At 38.0% G+C, this 20,605-nt stretch overlaps 1 protein-coding gene across 1 annotated transcript in view; it reads right to left on the bottom strand.

The window, feature by feature from the left end:
- LOC117324132 (rap guanine nucleotide exchange factor 4-like) overlaps window positions 1–20,605 on the bottom strand; it is a 150,062-nt gene that overhangs the window by 92,991 nt on the left and 36,466 nt on the right. The window contains 6 exon segments of the mRNA XM_033879800.1: window positions 5,025–5,253; window positions 5,683–5,789; window positions 7,299–7,356; window positions 8,183–8,329; window positions 11,041–11,129; window positions 18,733–18,875. Coding sequence (XP_033735691.1) covers window positions 5,025–5,253; window positions 5,683–5,789; window positions 7,299–7,356; window positions 8,183–8,329; window positions 11,041–11,129; window positions 18,733–18,875 — 773 coding nt within the window.

Raw genomic sequence — 20,605 nt, 5'->3', positions numbered from 1 at the left:
GTAAAATGATAAACATTACTTTTTACATGAGCAAATGTGCTAATTATAGCTAATATGGTATCTAGTAGAGGGTACAGTTTACATTTAGAACTGGTCAGTAGAGGGTACATTTAGATTTGGTCAGTAGAGGGTACATTTAGATTTGGTCAGTAGAGAGTACATTTAGATTTGGTCAGAAGAGGGTACATTTAGATTTGGTCAGTAGAGGGTACATTTAGATTTGGTCAGTAGAGGGTACATTTAGATTTGGTCAGTAGAGGGTACACTTAGATTTGGTCAGTAGAGGGTACATTTAGATTTGGTCAGTAGAGGGTACATTTAGATTTGGTCAGTAGAGGGTACATTTAGATTTGGTCAGTAGAGGGTACATTTAGATTTGGTCAGTAGAGGGTACATTTAGAACTGCTCAGTAGAGAGTACATTTAGATTTGGTCAGTAGAGGGTACACTTAGATTTGGTCAGTAGAGGGTACACTTAGATTTGGTCAGTAGAGGGTACATTTAGATTTGGTCAGTAGAGGGTACATTTAGAACTGCTCAGTAGAGAGTACATTTAGATTTGGTCAGTAGAGGGTACACTTAGATTTGGTCAGTAGAGGGTACACTTAGATTTGGTCAGTAGAGGGTACATTTAGATTTGGTCAGTAGAGGGTACATTTAGATCTGGTCAGTAGAGGGTACACTTAGATTTGGTCAGTAGAGGGTACATTTAGATTTGGTCAGTTGAGGGTACATTTAGATTTGGTCAGTAGAGGGTACATTTAGATTTGGTCAGTTGAGGGTACATTTAGATTTGGTCAGTAGAGGGTACATTTAGATTTGGTCAGTTGAGGCTACATTTAGATTTGGTCAGTAGAGGGTACATTTAGATTTGGTCAGTAGAGGGTACATTTAGATTTGGTCAGTAGAGGGTACATTTAGATTTGGTCAGTCGAGGGTACATTTAGATTTGGTCAGTAGAGAGTACATTTAGATTTGGTCAGTAGAGGGTACACTTAGATTTGGTCAGTAGAGGGTACACTTAGATTTGGTCAGTAGAGGGTACACTTAGATTTGGTCAGTAGAGAGTACATTTAGATTTGGTCAGTAGAGGGTACACTTAGATTTGGTCAGTAGAGGGTACACTTAGATTTGGTCAGTAGAGGGTACATTTAGATTTGGTCAGTAGAGGGTACATTTAGATTTGGTCAGTAGAGGGTACATTCAGATCTTGTCAGTAGAGGGTACATTTAGATTTGGTCAGTAGAGGGTACATTTAGATTTGGTCAGTTGAGGGTACATTTAGAACTGGTCAGTAGAGGGTACATTTATATTTGGTCAGTTGAGGGTACATTTAGATTTGGTCAGTAGAGGGTACATTTAGATTTGGTCAGTTGAGGGTACATTTAGATTTGGTCAGTAGAGGGTACATTTAGATCTGGTCAGTAGAGGGTACATTTAGATCTGGTCAGTAGAGGGTACATTTAGATTTGGTCAGTAGAGGGTACATTTAGATTTGGTCAGTTGAGGGTATATTTAGATTTGGTCAGTAGAGGGTACATTTAGATTTGGTCAGTAGAGGGTACATTTAGATTTGGTCAGTAGAGGGTACATTTAGATTTGGTCAGTAGAGGGTACATTTAGATCTGGTCAGTAGAGGGTACATTTAGATTTGGTCAGTAGAGGGTACATTTAGATTTGGTCAGTCGAGGGTACATTTAGATTTGGTCAGTAGAGGGTACATTTAGATTTGGTCAGTTGAGAGTACATTTAGATTTGGTCAGTAGAGGGTACACTTAGATTTGGTCAGTAGAGGGTACACTTAGATTTGGTCAGTAGAGGGTACACTTAGATTTGGTCAGTAGAAAGTACATTTAGATTTTGTCAGTAGAGGGTACACTTAGATTTGGTCAGTAGAGGGTACACTTAGATTTGGTCAGTAGAGGGTACATTTAGATTTGGTCAGTAGAGGGTACATTTAGATTTGGTCAGTAGAGGGTACATTTAGATTTGGTCAGTAGAGGGTACACTTAGATTTGGTCAGTAGAGGGTACATTTAGATTTGGTCAGTAGAGGGTACATTTAGATTTGGTCAGTAGAGGGTACATTTATATTTGGTCAGAGGAGGGTACATTCAGATCTTGTCAGTAGAGGGTACATTTAGATTTGGTCAGTAGAGGGTACATTTAGATTTGGTCAGAGGAGGGTACATTCAGATCTTGTCAGTAGAGGGTACATTTAGATTTGGTCAGTAGAGGGTACATTTAGATTTGGTCAGTAGAGGGTACATTTATATTTGGTCAGAGGAGGGTACATTCAGATCTTGTCAGTAGAGGGTACATTTAGATTTGGTCAGTAGAGGGTACACTTAGATTTGGTCAGTAGAGAGTACATTTAGATTTGGTCAGTAGAGGGTACACTTAGATTTGGTCAGTAGAGGGTACACTTAGATTTGGTCAGTAGGGGGTACATTTAGATTTGGTCAGTAGAGGGTACATTTAGATTTGGTCAGTAGAGGGTACATTCAGATCTTGTCAGTAGAGGGTACATTTAGATTTGGTCAGTAGAGGGTACATTTAGATTTGGTCAGTTGAGGGTACATTTAGAACTGGTCAGTAGAGGGTACATTTATATTTGGTCAGTTGAGGGTACATTTAGATTTGGTCAGTAGAGGGTACATTTAGATTTGGTCAGTTGAGGGTACATTTAGATTTGGTCAGTAGAGGGTACATTTAGATCTGGTCAGTAGAGGGTACATTTAGATCTGGTCAGTAGAGGGTACATTTAGATTTGGTCAGTAGAGGGTACATTTAGATTTGGTCAGTTGAGGGTATATTTAGATTTGGTCAGTAGAGGGTACATTTAGATCTGGTCAGTAGAGGGTACATTTAGATTTGGTCAGTAGAGGGTACATTTAGATTTGGTCAGTAGAGGGTACATTTAGATCTGGTCAGTAGAGGGTACATTTAGATTTGGTCAGTAGAGGGTACATTTAGATTTGGTCAGTCGAGGGTACATTTAGATTTGGTCAGTAGAGGGTACATTTAGATTTGGTCAGTAGAGAGTACATTTAGATTTGGTCAGTAGAGGGTACACTTAGATTTGGTCAGTAGAGGGTACACTTAGATTTGGTCAGTAGAGGGTACACTTAGATTTGGTCAGTAGAAAGTACATTTAGATTTTGTCAGTAGAGGGTACACTTAGATTTGGTCAGTAGAGGGTACACTTAGATTTGGTCAGTAGAGGGTACATTTAGATTTGGTCAGTAGAGGGTACATTTAGATTTGGTCAGTAGAGGGTACATTTAGATTTGGTCAGTAGAGGGTACACTTAGATTTGGTCAGTAGAGGGTACATTTAGATTTGGTCAGTAGAGGGTACATTTAGATTTGGTCAGTAGAGGGTACATTTATATTTGGTCAGAGGAGGGTACATTCAGATCTTGTCAGTAGAGGGTACATTTAGATTTGGTCAGTAGAGGGTACATTTAGATTTGGTCAGAGGAGGGTACATTCAGATCTTGTCAGTAGAGGGTACATTTAGATTTGGTCAGTAGAGGGTACATTTAGATTTGGTCAGTAGAGGGTACATTTATATTTGGTCAGAGGAGGGTACATTCAGATCTTGTCAGTAGAGGGTACATTTAGATTTGGTCAGTAGAGGGTACATTCAGATCTTGTCAGTAGAGGGTACATTTAGATTTGGTCAGTAGAGGGTACATTTAGATTTGGTCAGTTGAGGGTACATTTAGAACTGGTCAGTAGAGGGTACATTTATATTTGGTCAGTTGAGGGTACATTTAGATTTGGTCAGTGGAGGGTACATTTAGATTTGGTCAGTTGAGGGTACATTTAGATTTGGTCAGTAGAGGGTACATTTAGATCTGGTCAGTAGAGGGTACATTTATATTTGGTCAGTTGAGGGTACATTTAGATTTGGTCAGTAGAGGGTACATTTAGATTTGGTCAGTTGAGGGTACATTTAGATTTGGTCAGTAGAGGGTGCATTTAGATTTGGTCAGTAGAGGGTACATTCAGATCTTGTCAGTAGAGGGTACATTTAGATTTGGTCAGTAGAGGGTACATTTAGATTTGGTCAGTTGAGGGTACATTTAGAACTGGTCAGTAGAGGGTACATTTATATTTGGTCAGTTGAGGGTACATTTAGATTTGGTCAGTAGAGGGTACATTTAGATTTGGTCAGTAGAGGGTATATTTAGAACTGGTCATTAGAGGGTACATTTAGATTTGGTCAGTTGAGGGTACATTTAGATTTGGTCAGTAGAGGGTACATTTAGATTTGGTCAGTAGAGGGTATATTAAGAACTGGTCAGTAGAGGGTACATTTAGATTTGGTCAGTTGAGGGTACATTTAGATTTGGTCAGTTGAGGGTACATTTAGATTTGGTCAGTAGAGGGTACATTTAGATTTGATCAGTTGAGGCTACATTTAGATTTGGTCAGTAGAGGGTACATTTAGATTCGGTCAGTAGAGGGTATATTTAGAACTGGTCAGTAGAGGGTACATTTAGATTTGGTCAGTTGAGGGTACATTTAGAGTTGGTCAGTAGAGGGTACATTTAGATTTGGTCAGTAGAGGGTACATTTAGATTTGGTCAGTAGAGGGTACATTTAGATTTGGTCAGTTGAGGGTACATTTAGAACTGGTCAGTAGAGGGTACATTTAGAACTGGTCAGTAGAGGGTACATTTAGATTTGGTCAGTTGAGGGTACATTTAGATTTGGTCAGTAGAGGGTACATTTAGATTTGGTAGAGGCCTAAACGACGTTTTCATACAGAATGGACATTTCACATTAACCTTTTCCAGTACCTGACAATTTATTTCTCATGTGATTTTAGTGCTGATTCAAGGTATTCCAAGGTCACATAGCAAAACTGAAGGATCGACTCTTCAAAGTCATGTACTGGTAACACTCCAGGACTTTTCAAGGTCACATAGTAAAACTCAGGGACTTTTCAATGTCATGTAGTAAATAAAACAAAGGACTTTACAAGACTGTATGCAGTAGGAATGTGAAATAGTTACCATGTACAATAATGCCATCCTCCAGAAGCGCTTGCCACATCCCGACTGCCTGATTCCGTGAGTGGACCAGTGGACCCTGCTGTAACAACCAATCAACCATCTCACTTCCCACCATGCATCTGCGGTAGGTTCGTAAATGGTACTTCCTGTCTCTAATCATGTGGGCAGCTCGACACATAAGTATTGTACGTAATACATGGCCAGCCCGAGACAGCTTCACTGATGGGATCTGCAAGTGTAAGATTTCCAAAAAATAGAACCAATCCTCAAAGTACACTACAGGCTACTAATTGTAATCTCCAGCTTCTCCATGAAAATGGTCCAATTGAACTTTATTTGCAATTCATACATGCATATGATATTAGTTTATATACTGTCATAAAAGAGGGTGGAAATGGGCACAAAAAGGACCAAAACGCAAAGTCATTTGACATTAGATGTACAGTTCTGCCTTAAGTTAATATTATATGAAGCAGTCTCAAAGGAAACATCATGATATAAAACATGCTATTAAAATCCTTACAATGTATTCCACATCTGTGATGTAAATGTATGGACAATAATGAGAATAAAGAAGCTAACAGACAAGCAGAAATAACTCTGTAGTTACCGCGAGGATTGTCTGATCAGGTGGGCAGAGGAAAGATTATTTAATTACCATGGAGATGGGTGCAGCAGGGTTTGGTGGGATATCCTCCACAGTGGTGTGGGACTGACTGCCTCGTCTTAACTTTGATGTCTGGTCAAACCGAGACTGGGTACCACCTGTAACAAACCAACTATGTACAGTATCAATGTCTGGGTACCACCTGTAACTAACAAACTATGTACAGTATCAATGTCTGGGTACCACCTGTAACTAACTATGTACAGTATCAATGTCTAGGTACCACCTGTAACTAACAAACTATGTACAGTATCAATGTCTGGGTACCACCTGTAACTAACTATGTACAGTATCAATGTCTGGGTACCACCTGTAACTAACTATGTACAGTATCAATGTCTGGGTACCACCTGTAACTAACTATGTACAGTATCAATGTCTGGGTACCACCTGTAACTAACTATGTACAGTATCAATGTCTGGGTACCACCTGTAACTAACTATGTACAGTATCAACGTCTGGGTACCACCTGTAACTAACTATGTACAGTATCAATGTCTGGGTACCACCTGTAACTAACTATGTACAGTATCAATGTCTGGGTACCACCTGTAACAAACAAACTATGTACAGTATCAATGTCTGGGTACCACCTGTAACAAACTATGTACAGTATCAATGTCTGGGTACCACCTGTAACAAACTAACTATGTATAGTGTCAATGTCTGGGTACCACCTGTAACTAACTGTGTACAGTATCAATGTCTGGGTACCACCTGTAACAAACTAACTATGTACAGTATCAATGTCTGGGTACCACCTGTAACTAACTATGTACAGTATCAATGTCTGGGTACCACCTGTAACTAACTATGTACAGTATCAATGTCTGGGTACCACCTGTAACAAACTATGTACAGTATCAATGTCTGGGTACCACCTGTAACTAACTATGTACAGTATCAATGTCTGGGTACCACCTGTAACAAACAAACTATGTACAGTATCAATGTCTGGGTACCACCTGTAACAAACTATGTACAGTATCAATGACTGGGTACCACCTGTAACAAACTATGTACAGTATCAATGTCTGGGAACCACCTGTAACAAACTAACTATGTACAGTATCAATGTCTGGGTACCACCTGTAACTAACTATGTACAGTATCAATGTCTGGGTACCACCTGTAACAAACAAACTATGTACAGTATCAATGTCTGGGTACCACCTGTAACAAACTATGTACAGTATCAATGTCTGGGAACCACCTGTAACAAACTAACTATGTACAGTATCAATGACATTCACATATCAAACAAACAAAAAAGTTTCAGTTTTTTACATTCATGAAAAGCAAATGTATATAAAATGTTAATCCATCTTTATATTTGGTACTTAAAATTGTATCCTTAGAACTACCTTTTAGGCAATCACGATGGTTGCCTCCCCTGGAACTAAATGCTGGATAACAAGATCTGCTTTAAGAGAGAACAGGTTATCTCCCTTAGAACTACTACCAAGCTCCCTGTGATAATACCTACCAAGCTCCCTGTGATAATACCTACCAAGCTCCCTGTGATAATACCTACCAAGCTCCCTGTGATAATACCTACCAAGCTCCCTGTGATAATACCTACCAAGCTCTCTCTGATAATACCTACCTTGTGCAGTTAGAGATCCTAGTGATGTTAGAACACTTTCCAGTAGTTTCTTGTTCCTCTGAAATACAGTAGGATTCTGATTTAAATAATAGCATTATGAAGAACGAAGGTTAGAGATGAGATTTCGGAGTATATGTCTTGACAACATTTCCCAAATAATCATGTTACTTTGATGAGAATTTTGCCAATTACCTTAATTGTTTGGGTGTAGCATTCAAAATCAAGGATGAAAGATTTTACTAAATGGCCAACAAGTAGAAAGAAGATTTGATTATAACCAATTTTATTTTGTATTTATAATATTTGTAGGCATTTAAAGTAAATTCTTTTCTATAATTCTTTGCTATGTTAATTAAACATAATTTGAATTTTAGCTTCCAAAATTTGATTTTGGAATTTTTAATGCTGATCAGATTAGAAAAATATCCAGTAAGCACGTCATGATAATGCCCAATCAGAATGACCATGCAGGTGGCAGAATTGGGTGAGCAGTTCATGCATGATAGGACCTCAGTAGGACCTGGCAAAACTGGGTGAGCTGGGAGACAGATTGTACATTTTCAAATTTTCAAGCTTAAGAAAAACACATATTTGAAGATTATTTTCCTTTCAATCAAATCAACAAAGAAAAATATTTAATCTATTATTTGATTATTTACATATATGTCAAAATTCTGGGTCCAATTTTTGGACTCTCAATCCTAAATAAGAAGGATTGGCAGGTATGACTAAATTTACATTTCCTTGATATTATGCACATAATCATTAGGTAGCTATTTACTGTAATTTTAGTCAAAATATGGACCATGAATACCACTTCGACATATTTTTCTCTTTTTAGAGAGAACATCCTTTTTTCTATAATTAACCGCTGAATAACCTACCTCCCAGAGTATTTTGAAGTCTCGTTGTTCAACACGAATGAGTTCCGTGAACTCCCTTGTCATGACTGTGGCTTGGTGAGGTTTACTGTGAAGTATGGACTCGCCAAACGATGTCCCCATGCCAAGTGTACATATCACCACAGCATCCTGTCGACCAAAATAGAGAAGAGTCTACAAAGGGACATAACTTTATTCCATTACCTTATAAGAGAATATCTTATTTTATATTCTCACTTAAACCTTTTGATTACAGTAAAACTCGAATATAACGAACTCGGTTAATAGGACGAATTTTCAAGTATAACGAAACAGAAATTAATCCCCGACTGTAGCACTACATAATATTAGTAATGTAACCACTTGTACAGTGAAATTTATATAACGAATTTGTGTTCATAACGAACTAATTCTTGGGTCCCTTCATTTCTCTGCCTTAGTAAATAAGCACTCACATAACGAATCGCCATCACCCGTAGACTTACCTGTACAGGGTTTGTTTACACAGCCGTCGAAGGTCACGGCCAGCTTGCCGGGGCTCCCCAAGGGGATTTATTTCTGTGTTTACAGGTAAGCTCACATACGCAGGTACATAACAGGTATGTTTTGCAGGTACACGTTTTACATGTATAATGAAATAAATTGAATGAGTACTAATCAGTGTCGGGTCGTATATGTCTTTGACTGTGTCGTGTCAGGACGAGGTGTAGATATGGCTTCGCCGTCGAGAAAGTGTAAGGCTTTAACATTGGAGACGAAATTTATGATAGTGACAGCTGTAGGAGAAGGGAAAAATCTAAGAAAGTCATCGCAGATGATTTCGATATCCCTGCAAGTACTTTAAGTACTATTCTTTAGCACACCGATGCTATCATTACTCAGTATTTGTCATCGGCCTCACCAAGTCGAAAACGTGGACAATTGCGACGTTTCGTCGAGGCACAGTCGAGTGTCCCGGATGACATTTTTAGTGATATGCACACTGTTCAATCTTTTATTACTCTAAGGACTGATGCATGCTTTCAGCAAAAGTCCATTTTGGACTTTATTACGAAAAAGGGAAAATGTATTTTTTTCCGTAATTAAAGGAACGTTAATTTACCTGTTTGTTAACTTGTTTGTTTTAACAGTACTAGTCTTACAGATTCGCTAGTTACAGTAGGATTTACACGTATAACGAATTTTTTATCAACTTTTATTCCTGTTCGTTTTATTTATACAACGAACTACTTGTATAACGAATTCAATTTCAAGGTCCCTTGGAGTTCGTTATAAACGAGTTTTACTGTATAAATTTCAAAGCAATTTAATTACATTATTCTGTCACCTTCATTCTTACACCAGGTGTTATTACCTCACCTTCCTCCCACACCAGGTGTGACCTAATTAACCTTCCTCCAACACCAGGTCTGACCTAATTAACCTTCCTCCAACACCAGGTGTGACTTAACCTTCCTTATACACAGGTGTGACCTTGACGTTGACTGTCTCCGATACTTGTACACAGGTGTGACCTTACCTTGACGTTGGCTGTCTCCGACACTTGTACACAGATGTGACCTTACCTTGATGCTGGCTGTCTCTGACACTTGTACACAGGTGTAACCTTACCTTGATGTAATCATGTTGGCAATCTCCAACACTTGTACACAGGTGTGACCTTACCTTGACGTTGGCTGTCTCCGACACTTGTACACAGGTGTGACCTTACCTTGACGTTGGCTGTCTCCGACACTTGTACACAGGTGTGACCTTACCTTGACGTTGGCTGTCTCCAACACTTGTACACAGGTGTGACCTTACCTTGATGCTGGCTGTCTCCGACACTTGTACACAGGTGTGACCTTACCTTGACGTTGGCTGTCTCCGACACTTGTACACAGGTGTGACCTTACCTTGACGTTGGCTGTCTCCAACACTTGTACACAGGTGTGACCTTACCTTGATGTTGGTTGTCTCCGACACATATACACAGGTGTGACCTTACCTTGACGTTGGCTGTCTCCGACACATATACACAGGTGTGACCTTACCTTGATGCTGGCTGTCTCCGACACTTGTACACAGGTGTGACCTTACCTTGATGTTGGCTGTCTCCGACACTTGTACACAGGTGTGACCTTACCTTGACGTTGGCTGTCTCCGACACATATACACAGGTGTGACCTTACCTTGATGTTGGCTGTCTCCAACACTTGTACACAGGTGTGACCTTACCTTGATGCTGGCTGTCTCCGACACTTGTACACAGGTGTGACCTTACCTTGACGTTGGCTGTCTCCGACACTTATACACAGGTGTGATCTTACCTTGATGTTGGTTGTCTCCGACACATATACACAGGTGTGACCTTACCTTGATGTTGGCTGTCTCTGACACTTATACACAGGTGTGACCTTACCTTGATGCTGGCTGTCTCCGACACTTGTACACAGGTGTGACCTTACCTTGATGTTGGTCGTCTCCGACACTTGTACACAGGTGTGACCTTACCTTGATGTTGGTTGTCTCCGACACATATACACAGGTGTGACCTTACCTTGATGTTGGTTGTCTCCGACACATATACACAGGTGTGACCTAACCTTGACGTTGGCTGTCTCCGACACTTATACACAGGTGTGATCTTACCTTGATGTTGGTTGTCTCCGACACATATACACAGGTGTGACCTTACCTTGATGTTGGCTGTCTCTGACACTTATACACAGGTGTGACCTTACCTTGATGCTGGCTGTCTCCGACACTTGTACACAGGTGTGACCTTACCTTGATGTTGGTCGTCTCCGACACTTGTACACAGGTGTGACCTTACCTTGATGTTGGCTGTCTCCGACACTTATACACAGGTGTGACCTTACCTTGATATTGGCTGTCTCCGACACTTGTACCTCCAAACATCCAGAGAGAACTGTATACCAGTTGGTACCAACATCTCCTTGTCTGAACACTGACCAACAAAATAAAACACACCAATAAACTTAAACTTGTACCAATTAAACAAAGTGGAATGTGGAAACAAAAATAACACCATTGACCTAATGTATTTGCATTATCTTAGCTTCTTAGCTAAAAAGCTAATGTACAAATTTACTCACAAAAACATTTGTTTTCATTGACACAACTATATAATATAATGAAAGAATGCATCTAACTTTCCTTAGTTATTTTGCAAGAAAAGTGATTTTTGTATGCTAAAAATCAGTACACATTTATTAATGGTACAATAACAATGAGTTGATGGAAAACAAAACTTAGCCCAACATATTGGCTGTCTGATGATGGTGGGTTAAAAATATCAACATAACAAAAGTTTCAAGACAGAAACAACAAATATAAAGATTTTTTTTTTTTTGTGAAACTATGGGGTTCACCTTGGGGTACCTCATTATCACATACTATAAGTAACAGATCAATACATGTGGATATAAACAAATATTAACAGGTTACCCCAGTATTACACACACATGAGTCAAGTATTCTAATCATTATATAACTCATACTTATGGGGAAATAAGCGATAATTTTCAACTTCATTTCCCTATAAGACAGCTGGCTTTGACTCAGACAGTCCATCCTTCACTTCTCGAGACATTTCCCTATGAAACAGGTTTAATTTGACTCAGACAGTACGTTTTTCATTGCTCGAGACATTTCCTTATAAAGCAGGTTTACTTTGATTCAGACAGTACGTTTTTCATTCCTCGAGACATTTCCCTATAAAACAGGTTTACTTTGACTAAGTCAGTATGTTTTTCATGTCTCAAGACATTTCCCTATAAAACAGGTTTACTTTGACTAAGTCAGTATGTTTTTCATGTCTCAAGACATTTCCCTATAAAACAGGTTTACTTTGACTAAGTCAGTATGTTTTTCATTCCTCGAGACATTTCCCTATAAAACAGGTTTACTTTGACTAAGTCAGTATGTTTTTCATTCCTCGAGACATTTCCCTATAAAACAGGTTTACTTTGACTAAGTCAGTATGTTTTTCATTCCTCGAGACATTTCCCTATAAAACAGGTTTACTTTGACTAAGTCAGTATGTTTTTCATTCCTCGAGACATTTCCCTATAAAACAGGTTTACTTTGACTAAGTCAGTATGTTTTTCATTCCTCGAGACATTTCCCTATAAAACAGGTTTAATTTGACTAAGTCAGTATGTTTTTCATTCCTCGAGACATTTCCCTATAAAACAGGTTTACTTTGACTAAGTCAGTATGTTTTTCATTCCTCGAGACATTTCCTTATAAAACAGGTTTACTTTGACTAAGTCAGTATGTTTTTCATTCCTCGAGACATTTCCCTATAAAACAGGTTTACTTTGACTAAGTCAGTATGTTTTTCATTCCTCGAGACATTTCCCTATAAAACAGGTTTACTTTGATTCAGACAGTTCGTCCTCCTGGGACAATCATCTGAGGTCAGTTAATTATATTGATGTAACTCGATGAATCACTGTAGGTAAAATTGTATTTCTGATATCTATCAAACATAACATGCAAAAGATAACTAAAATTTCTAACTGCTCTCTTTAGCCACAATTTTAAAAGAAAATAAAATCAATAGCAGAATATATAACAATGAACAGTCTGTATCTCTGTCCTTGTACAGGTCACAGTGTACCTCTGTCCTTGTACAGATCACAGTGTACCTCTGTCCTTGTACAGATCACAGTGTATCTCTGTCCTTGTACATATCACAGTGTATCTCTGTCCTTGTACAGATCACAGTGTATCTGTCCTTGTACAGATCAGAGTGTATCTCTGTCATTGTACAGATCACAGTGTATCTCTGTCCTTGTACAGATCAGTGTATCTGTCCTTGTACAGATCACAGTGTAACTGTCCTTGTACAGATCACAGTGTATCTCTGTCATTGTACAGATCAGAGTGTATCTCTGTCCTTGTACAGATCACAGTGTATCTGTCCTTGTACAGATCAGAGTGTATCTCTGTCCTTGTACAGATCACAGTGTATCTGTCCTTGTACAGATCAGAGTGTATCTCTGTCATTGTACAGATCACAGTGTATCTGTCCTTGTACAGATCAGTGTGTATCTCTGTCCTTGTACAGATCACAGTGTATCTGTCCTTGTACAGATCAGAGTGTATCTCTGTCATTGTACAGATCACAGTGTATCTCTGTCATTGTACAGATCACAGTGTATCTCTGTCCTTGTACAGATCACAGTGTATCCCTGTCCTTGTACAGGTCACAGTGTATCTCTGTCCTTGTACAGGTCAGAGTGTATATCTGTCCTTGTACAGATCACAGTATATCTCTGTCCTTGTACAGATCAGAGTGTATTTCTGTCTTTGTACAGATCAGAGTGTATCTCTGTCCTTGTACAGATCAGAGTTTATCTCTGTCCTTGTACAGGTCAGAGTGTATCTTTGTCCTTGTACAGATCACAGTGTATCTCTGTCCTTGTACAGATCACAGTGTACCTCTGTCCTTGTACAGATCACAGTGTATCTCTGTCCTTGTACATATCACAGTGTATCTCTGTCCTTGTACAGATCAGTGTGTATCTCTGTCCTTGTACAGATCACAGTGTATCTCTGTCCTTGTACAGATCAGAGTGTATCTCTGTCCTTGTACAGATCAGTGTGTATCTCTGTCCTTGTACAGATCACAGTGTATCTCTGTCTTTGTACAGATCAGTGTGTATTTCTGTCCTTGTACAGATCACAGTGTATCTCTGTCCTTGTACAGATCAGTGTGTATTTCTGTCCTTGTACAGATCACAGTGTATCTCTCTCCTTGTACAGATCAGTGTATCTCTGTCCTTGTACAGATCACAGTGTATCTCTGTCCTTGTACAGATCAGTGTATCTCTGTCCTTGTACAGGTCAGAGTGTATATCTGTCCTTGTACAGATCACAGTATATCTCTGTCCTTGTACAGATCAGAGTGTATTTCTGTCTTTGTACAGATCACAGTGTATCTCTGTCCTTGTACAGATCAGAGTGTATCTTTGTCCTTGTACAGATCAGTGTATCTTTGTCCTTGTACAGATCACAGTGTATAACTGTCCTTGTACAGATCACAGTGTATAACTGTCCTTGTACAGATCACAGTGTATCTCTGTCCTTGTACAGATCACAGTGTATCTGTCTTTGTACATATCACAGTGTATCTGTCTTTGTACAGATCACAGTGTATCTCTGTCCTTGTACAGATCACAGTGTATCTCTGTCCTTGTACAGATCACAGTGTATGTCTGTCTTTGTACAGATCACAGTGAATCTCTGTCCTTGTACAGGTCATAGTGTATCTTTGTCCTTGTACAGATCACAGTGTATCTCTGCCCTTGTACAGATCACAGTGTATCTTTGTCCTTGTACAGATCACAGTGTATCTCTGTCCTTGTACAGATCACAGTGTATCTCTGTCCTTGTACAGATCACAGTGTATCTTTGTCCTTGTACAGATCAGAGTGTATCTCTGTCCTTGTACAGATCACAGTGTATGTCTGTCTTTGTACAGATCACAGTGAATCTCTGTCCTTGTACAGGTCATAGTGTATCTTTGTCCTTGTACAGATCACAGTGTATCTCTGCCCTTGTACAGATCACAGTGTATCTTTGTCCTTGTACAGATCACAGTGTATCTCTGTCCTTGTACAGATCACAGTGTATCTCTGTCCTTGTACAGATCACAGTGTATCTTTGTCCTTGTACAGATCACAGTGTATCTCTGTCCTTGTACAGATCACAGTGTTTCTCTGTCCTTGTACAGATCACAGTGTATCTCTGTCCTTGTACAGATCACAGTGTATCTTTGTCCTTGTACAGATCACAGTGTATTTCTGTCCTTGTACAGATCACAGTGTAACTGTCTTTGTACAGATCACAGTGTATCTGTCCTTGTACAGATCAGTGTATCTCTGTCCTTGTACAGATCACAGTGTATCTCTGTCCTTGTACAGATCACAGTGTAAATCTGTCATTGTACAGATCACAGTGTATCTCTGTCCTTGTACAGGTCACAGTGTACCTCTGTCCTTGTACAGATCACAGTGTATATCTGTCCTTGTACAGATCACAGTGTATGTCTGTCTTTGTACAGATCACAGTGTATCTCTGTCCTGGTACAGGTCAGAGAAGATCTATTCGGTCCAAAATACCAAGTTATGGTCTATATTGCTTGTCTGTAAAAGTCTATAAAGCATGTTCTCCACAAAAATTGATATTAACAGGGTCAATAAAATATTGACCCAATTGATAACTTATCTAAGTCTATAAATTTGGCGACCTATGAAAACATATTAAAATGGCCTATAAAAGACAATCAAAAGCAAAAAATTCTACCAAAGGGTTTAAAACACAACAATTACACATAATTATGTCTCGCATGTTTCTGAATGTTTCTGATTCTGCTGATCATTTAGATTAAGTCAACGTGTGGTATTTATTGTGTTTATTATTGTAATTACCTGTAAATGTGTGCAGATTTAATTGCTGAAATGTATTTCTCCAAATAATAATAAAAAAAAAAAAATTAATCTCAACCTCAAACTAATCGCAAAACTTAAACATTGTACAATTAATTACCAAAGTCCAGTTAACGGTAAACTGTGGGTGAAATTCAAAATCTGAAATGTGTGTAGGGATGCCCATGCATTGATGAAAATTTAAACTAGACTTGGTTATAACAGACAATTACTTTGTGAGAAATTAAACTCAACCCCCAGCTAATGAGAAAACTATAATGTGCCCCAATTAATGTTGACACAGCCACCGCCTAAGCAGCTGGCACAAAAGTAACACCTATGTCTCACTTCCGCCACCAAAGTAACACCTATGTCTCACTTCCGCCACCAAAGTAACACCTATGTCTCACTTCCGCCACCAAAGTAACACCTATGTCTCACTTCCGCCACCAAAGTAACACCTATGTCTCACTTCCGCCACCAAAGTAACACCTATGTCTCACTTCCGCCACCAAAGTAACACCTATGTCTCACTTCCGCCACCAAAGTAACACCTATGTCTCACTTCCGCCACAAGCAAGACAATGAAATTGTACTGCAAAAAACTTTATGATAACCAATCTTTCAGACATTATTTTCATAAAATAGACTACAAAGGTCTAGGTCGGTGTATATGGACTATGAAGAGCTATAATGTCTTATTAACATTACATGAACTTTGAAGAGTTACTGCCCTATTTAACTTATATGAATTATGAAGAGTTATACTGTTATTAAAATTACTACAGCATTGAACTGACTTTTTACTTGACAGATAAATAGTTCATGTCGCCCTAATGGGAGACATTCTATTTATTTGTCACCTGTATTTACCTGGGTAAATGATCAACTATGTATTACCATTTGGTAACAGTTCAATGCATATTTCCATTCATAAAGATTTTTTCATTTACTGCAGCTTTTGAAGCATTTAAATTTGCCGCTTATCATATCAGTGACATCATCAAGTTCAAATACCGGAACAGCCGAAATTTCCAGAAGGAAAAATATAGTTCCTCATGCCATTATTAATAGTAAACACATAAAATAGTTATTGCAAAAATTGTGGCTTCTCTTAACATATGGAGAGGAGAAAACATTTACGAAATCTCTTCTTTTTTTTTTATAGAATTGCAAAGATTGTTTCATATTTTTTCTTTAAAGTTAATAAGGAAAAGACATTAATAAATGCTAGCATTCGAAAGCTCTCTAGGCCGAAATTAACTGGCGGCCATCGTTTTAACCATAACACCTGGAACTGCATGTATTCCTGCACTGACCAAATCACTGTAAATTGTAGTATACTTAAGCAATAAACTGCCTAGATGCGGCAGACCTACTGGTATAACTGCCACATGTGTCACAGACAAACTGAATGGTGCGCGCTAGCGCACCATGATTGTTTGTCTGTGACACATGTGGCAGTTATACCAGTAGGTCTGCCGCATCTAGGCAGTTTATCGCTTATATTTACGTTCTATTAATGAATCGCAAAAAAATGATTTTTGCAAGTGAGATATTCATACGCCCTCAGGGCAACTTCAGTTATACTCTCATAGATGAAGCTGCTTTTGGTAGGGATTTACTAGTAATATATAAGGGCATTGCCACACCAAATGTAAATATAGTCTCATGAATACAATTTGGTTCACTAACGACATATAGGCAAATGCAACACAGAATCTAAATATCTGAATGATGAAGCGATCAGCAGTGAAAATATAAGATTTTGCAGTGAAAATATGAGTTTGCAGTGAAAATATAAGTTTCCCGTTTTTGACCAATCAGAGCGGACCTTTTTATTCACCTCGTTGAAACTTGCCGATTTTTCCAATCGAAGAGGAGATAGATAAATTGGTTATGTTGCTGTATTTCTGAAATATTCTGACTAGTTTTTGACTAAATACTCACTTGACGTTAGCTATTCACGCACAGATTCTCCGATAACAGCAGAAAACACTTAAATTGCGCTGATCAGTCCTTTCAAAATTTCGCAGTCAAGTTGACGTGGAGTAACGTCACAAAGGGATGACGTCATTACTGATTCCCGCACTTTTTGACTATCAATTTTTCGATGTTTCTAATTTTGGTTTTAAGTTTATGAAATGCAATAAAAAGAAAATTGAATGGTTTCCCGTTAAATATAACATATATTTCACTCGTATGACAGAATATTTCGATATTTTTCACTCGTGAAAATATCAATATTCTGTCATACTCGTGAAATATATGTTATATTAAACGGGAAACCATTCAATATCCTCTTTATATATAATATTGCCCTATTTAAGTTATATGAACTATGAAGAGATTTTGGTTTCTTTTGTTTAATGTCCTATTTACAGCCAGGGTCATTTGAGGAAGTGCTAGGTTTTGGAGGTAGAGAAAAGCTGGAGAAAAACCAACAACCTATTGTCAGTACCAGGCAACTGCCCCACATGGGTTTGAACTCGCTACCCAGAGGTGGAGGGCTGGTGATAAAGTGTCGGGACACCTTAACCACTCGGCCACCGCGGTCCTATGAATAGATGTACTATAAAAGTCATATGAACTATGAAGAGATATTACGTACTGCCCTATCAAAGTTATAAGAACTAAGTGTTCCTTATATATATAAGCTTATCTGTATATGGACAATAAAAATATATTCGAATCAATCTGTTACTGATGTAAATAATGATTGTCTTTCTAAGTTGATAAAGATTGATGAAGGTTTTAAAGGTTTCTGTTGAAAGTGTGTCAGGTATATATAGAATATCCCCATAAATTGGTATCAGCACTCTCCTTCACGTCCCCAATGGGACACTAGGCAGGGATACTATCAGTAGCTTATAGGCAAACATTACTTTTTGATGCCGACAGTAATCACATTAACCAATGGCTACAACGTATGACAAAGACAAGTCTAGTCAACTTTACAACTTCCTAGCAATATAAAATTATTTAACAATACTGTACTTCTTAAGAACAGTACAAAATCTTATTATTTTTTATTATTTTTCTCAATATCTCCAATAGTTGATTATCCTTTAATACCAGTGGATGGTTACCTACTCTACGACACACAATACTTACGTGTTATCCCTTTCTCCAAGTCCTCGTAGTAACCATAGTAACAGATCTGCTGGAGAAGAGAAGGGTGGAATTTATCGAAGGCTTTCACATTTTTTAGTCGAGAGTAAATGATATCCAAATCTTCTCTGCTGCGGTCACAGGGTCTGCAGGATAGAAGCAAATGATTACATTCAGATTAATATAACCGTCTTTTGGATGACAACGGTATAAAATATGGCATAACTGTAAAGTTTTTAAATGACAATATTATAAATTAAGGCCAAATATAAATCTAAAATTGTCCTCAATGGATTAACTTAAATCTCTAAACATGTCCCCAAGACAACAAGGACATAGTCTTTAAGAGCACTCAGTCATGGGCATGATATCTCCAGAGATTATTTAATAGCATGCTTACAAGTAATAGTCAATATATGAAGGATTATAATAACAGAAAAGGTATTTTGAAAGTCTAATTAACAAATTGGAGTCAACCTGCACACTTCATCAGACTGGTGTGTAAAAAGTTTAATGAAGTATTTTAAACCAGTTTTGGAGATGTGTTCTGGAAGCCCTTGAATCAGTGAATCTGAAAATCTGTTTTCCTGATAACCAAAGAAATTATCAACACTGAAAACTCGCCTACAGCAGAAGGTGCTATGTACTAGACTTCTCTCTTGATGTGTAAAAGGTTTTATTGAAGTATATTAAAGCTTCTTATATAGAGATAAGCCCTAGACCCTAACAATTTATTTTGAAATGCTTCGAAGAACTAGTGAAATGCTAAATTCAGTGGTTTTTACACTTGTTTCCATGGTAACTATATGACACTAATCTATTGTTATATTTCTAATCAAAAGCCAACAAAATCAGGCGTAGGACTTAATGTACAGATATTAAATTGTTGTAAATATAAACTGAATTGATTTAGACAAAAATGTTGCTAATATGAATATTGTAAAACATTTTGGAATTCAAAATGTTTCAAATGCAAGCCTGCACTCGCTTCAAAGTAATTTGAATCACTGATATGATGATTTCAAAGTTCAGTTTTCACTACTTTTGTCTTAATACAGATGATGCTCATTTCCACAAACATCAGGGCTGAGTGTTATATGGTTAAAAATATTGATAATAACAACCATATTTTGTCCTTGAATTTATTGTTTCTGATTTTGTTTTACTGGGCCAGACTTGATTTATACTTCTAATTAAAGATGAGAAACTAAAATCAATGACTTTAGTTCAAGGCTGCGGATCTAATAATCGCATTCCATGCATTATTGAAATCAACATCACCCGAAATGACAAGTCATGAGTGATGATTCCTACCCAACAGATCATTATGGCAGCTCATCAACTACTTCAAACCCAATACAGGTATTGTTCATATATTTCTAAATCATTTTTCCTGCTAATTAAATTCACTATAATCAATGACACATAAGGAGCCAGCCATGAAGTCTTGTGATATAAATCTTGTCAACGATCTTGGATCTTGCAGCCAAGCAATTCTGTAGTTAATATGTAAAATCATGCTCTCATGGTCATATGATTCTTCAAACATTAAAACAAATTAAAACCCTCAGCATCCCTTTCTGGATTCTTCTTTGTAAAATTCAACAGAAATGTAGCTTTTCAAGATTGTGCCATTTGATATACTTTGATATGATTAAATAAACCCCAGCAGTACATTTGTTAGCTATACTAGTGTAGGACCTGTCTCACCGGTACATTGTTAACTATACTAGTGTAGGACCTGTCTCACCAGTACATTGTTAACTACACTTGTGTAGGACCTGTCTCACCAGTACATTGTTAACTATACTAGTGTAGGACCTGTCTCACCAGTACATTGTTAACTATACTAGTGTAGGACCTGTCTCACCAGTAC

This window comes from Pecten maximus, chromosome 3 (assembly GCF_902652985.1).
Source record: "Pecten maximus chromosome 3, xPecMax1.1, whole genome shotgun sequence".
NCBI lineage: Eukaryota > Metazoa > Mollusca > Bivalvia > Pectinida > Pectinidae > Pecten > Pecten maximus.
The sequence above is the reverse complement of the archived record's forward strand: the minus strand, read 5'-3'. Positions and strand labels throughout refer to the sequence as shown.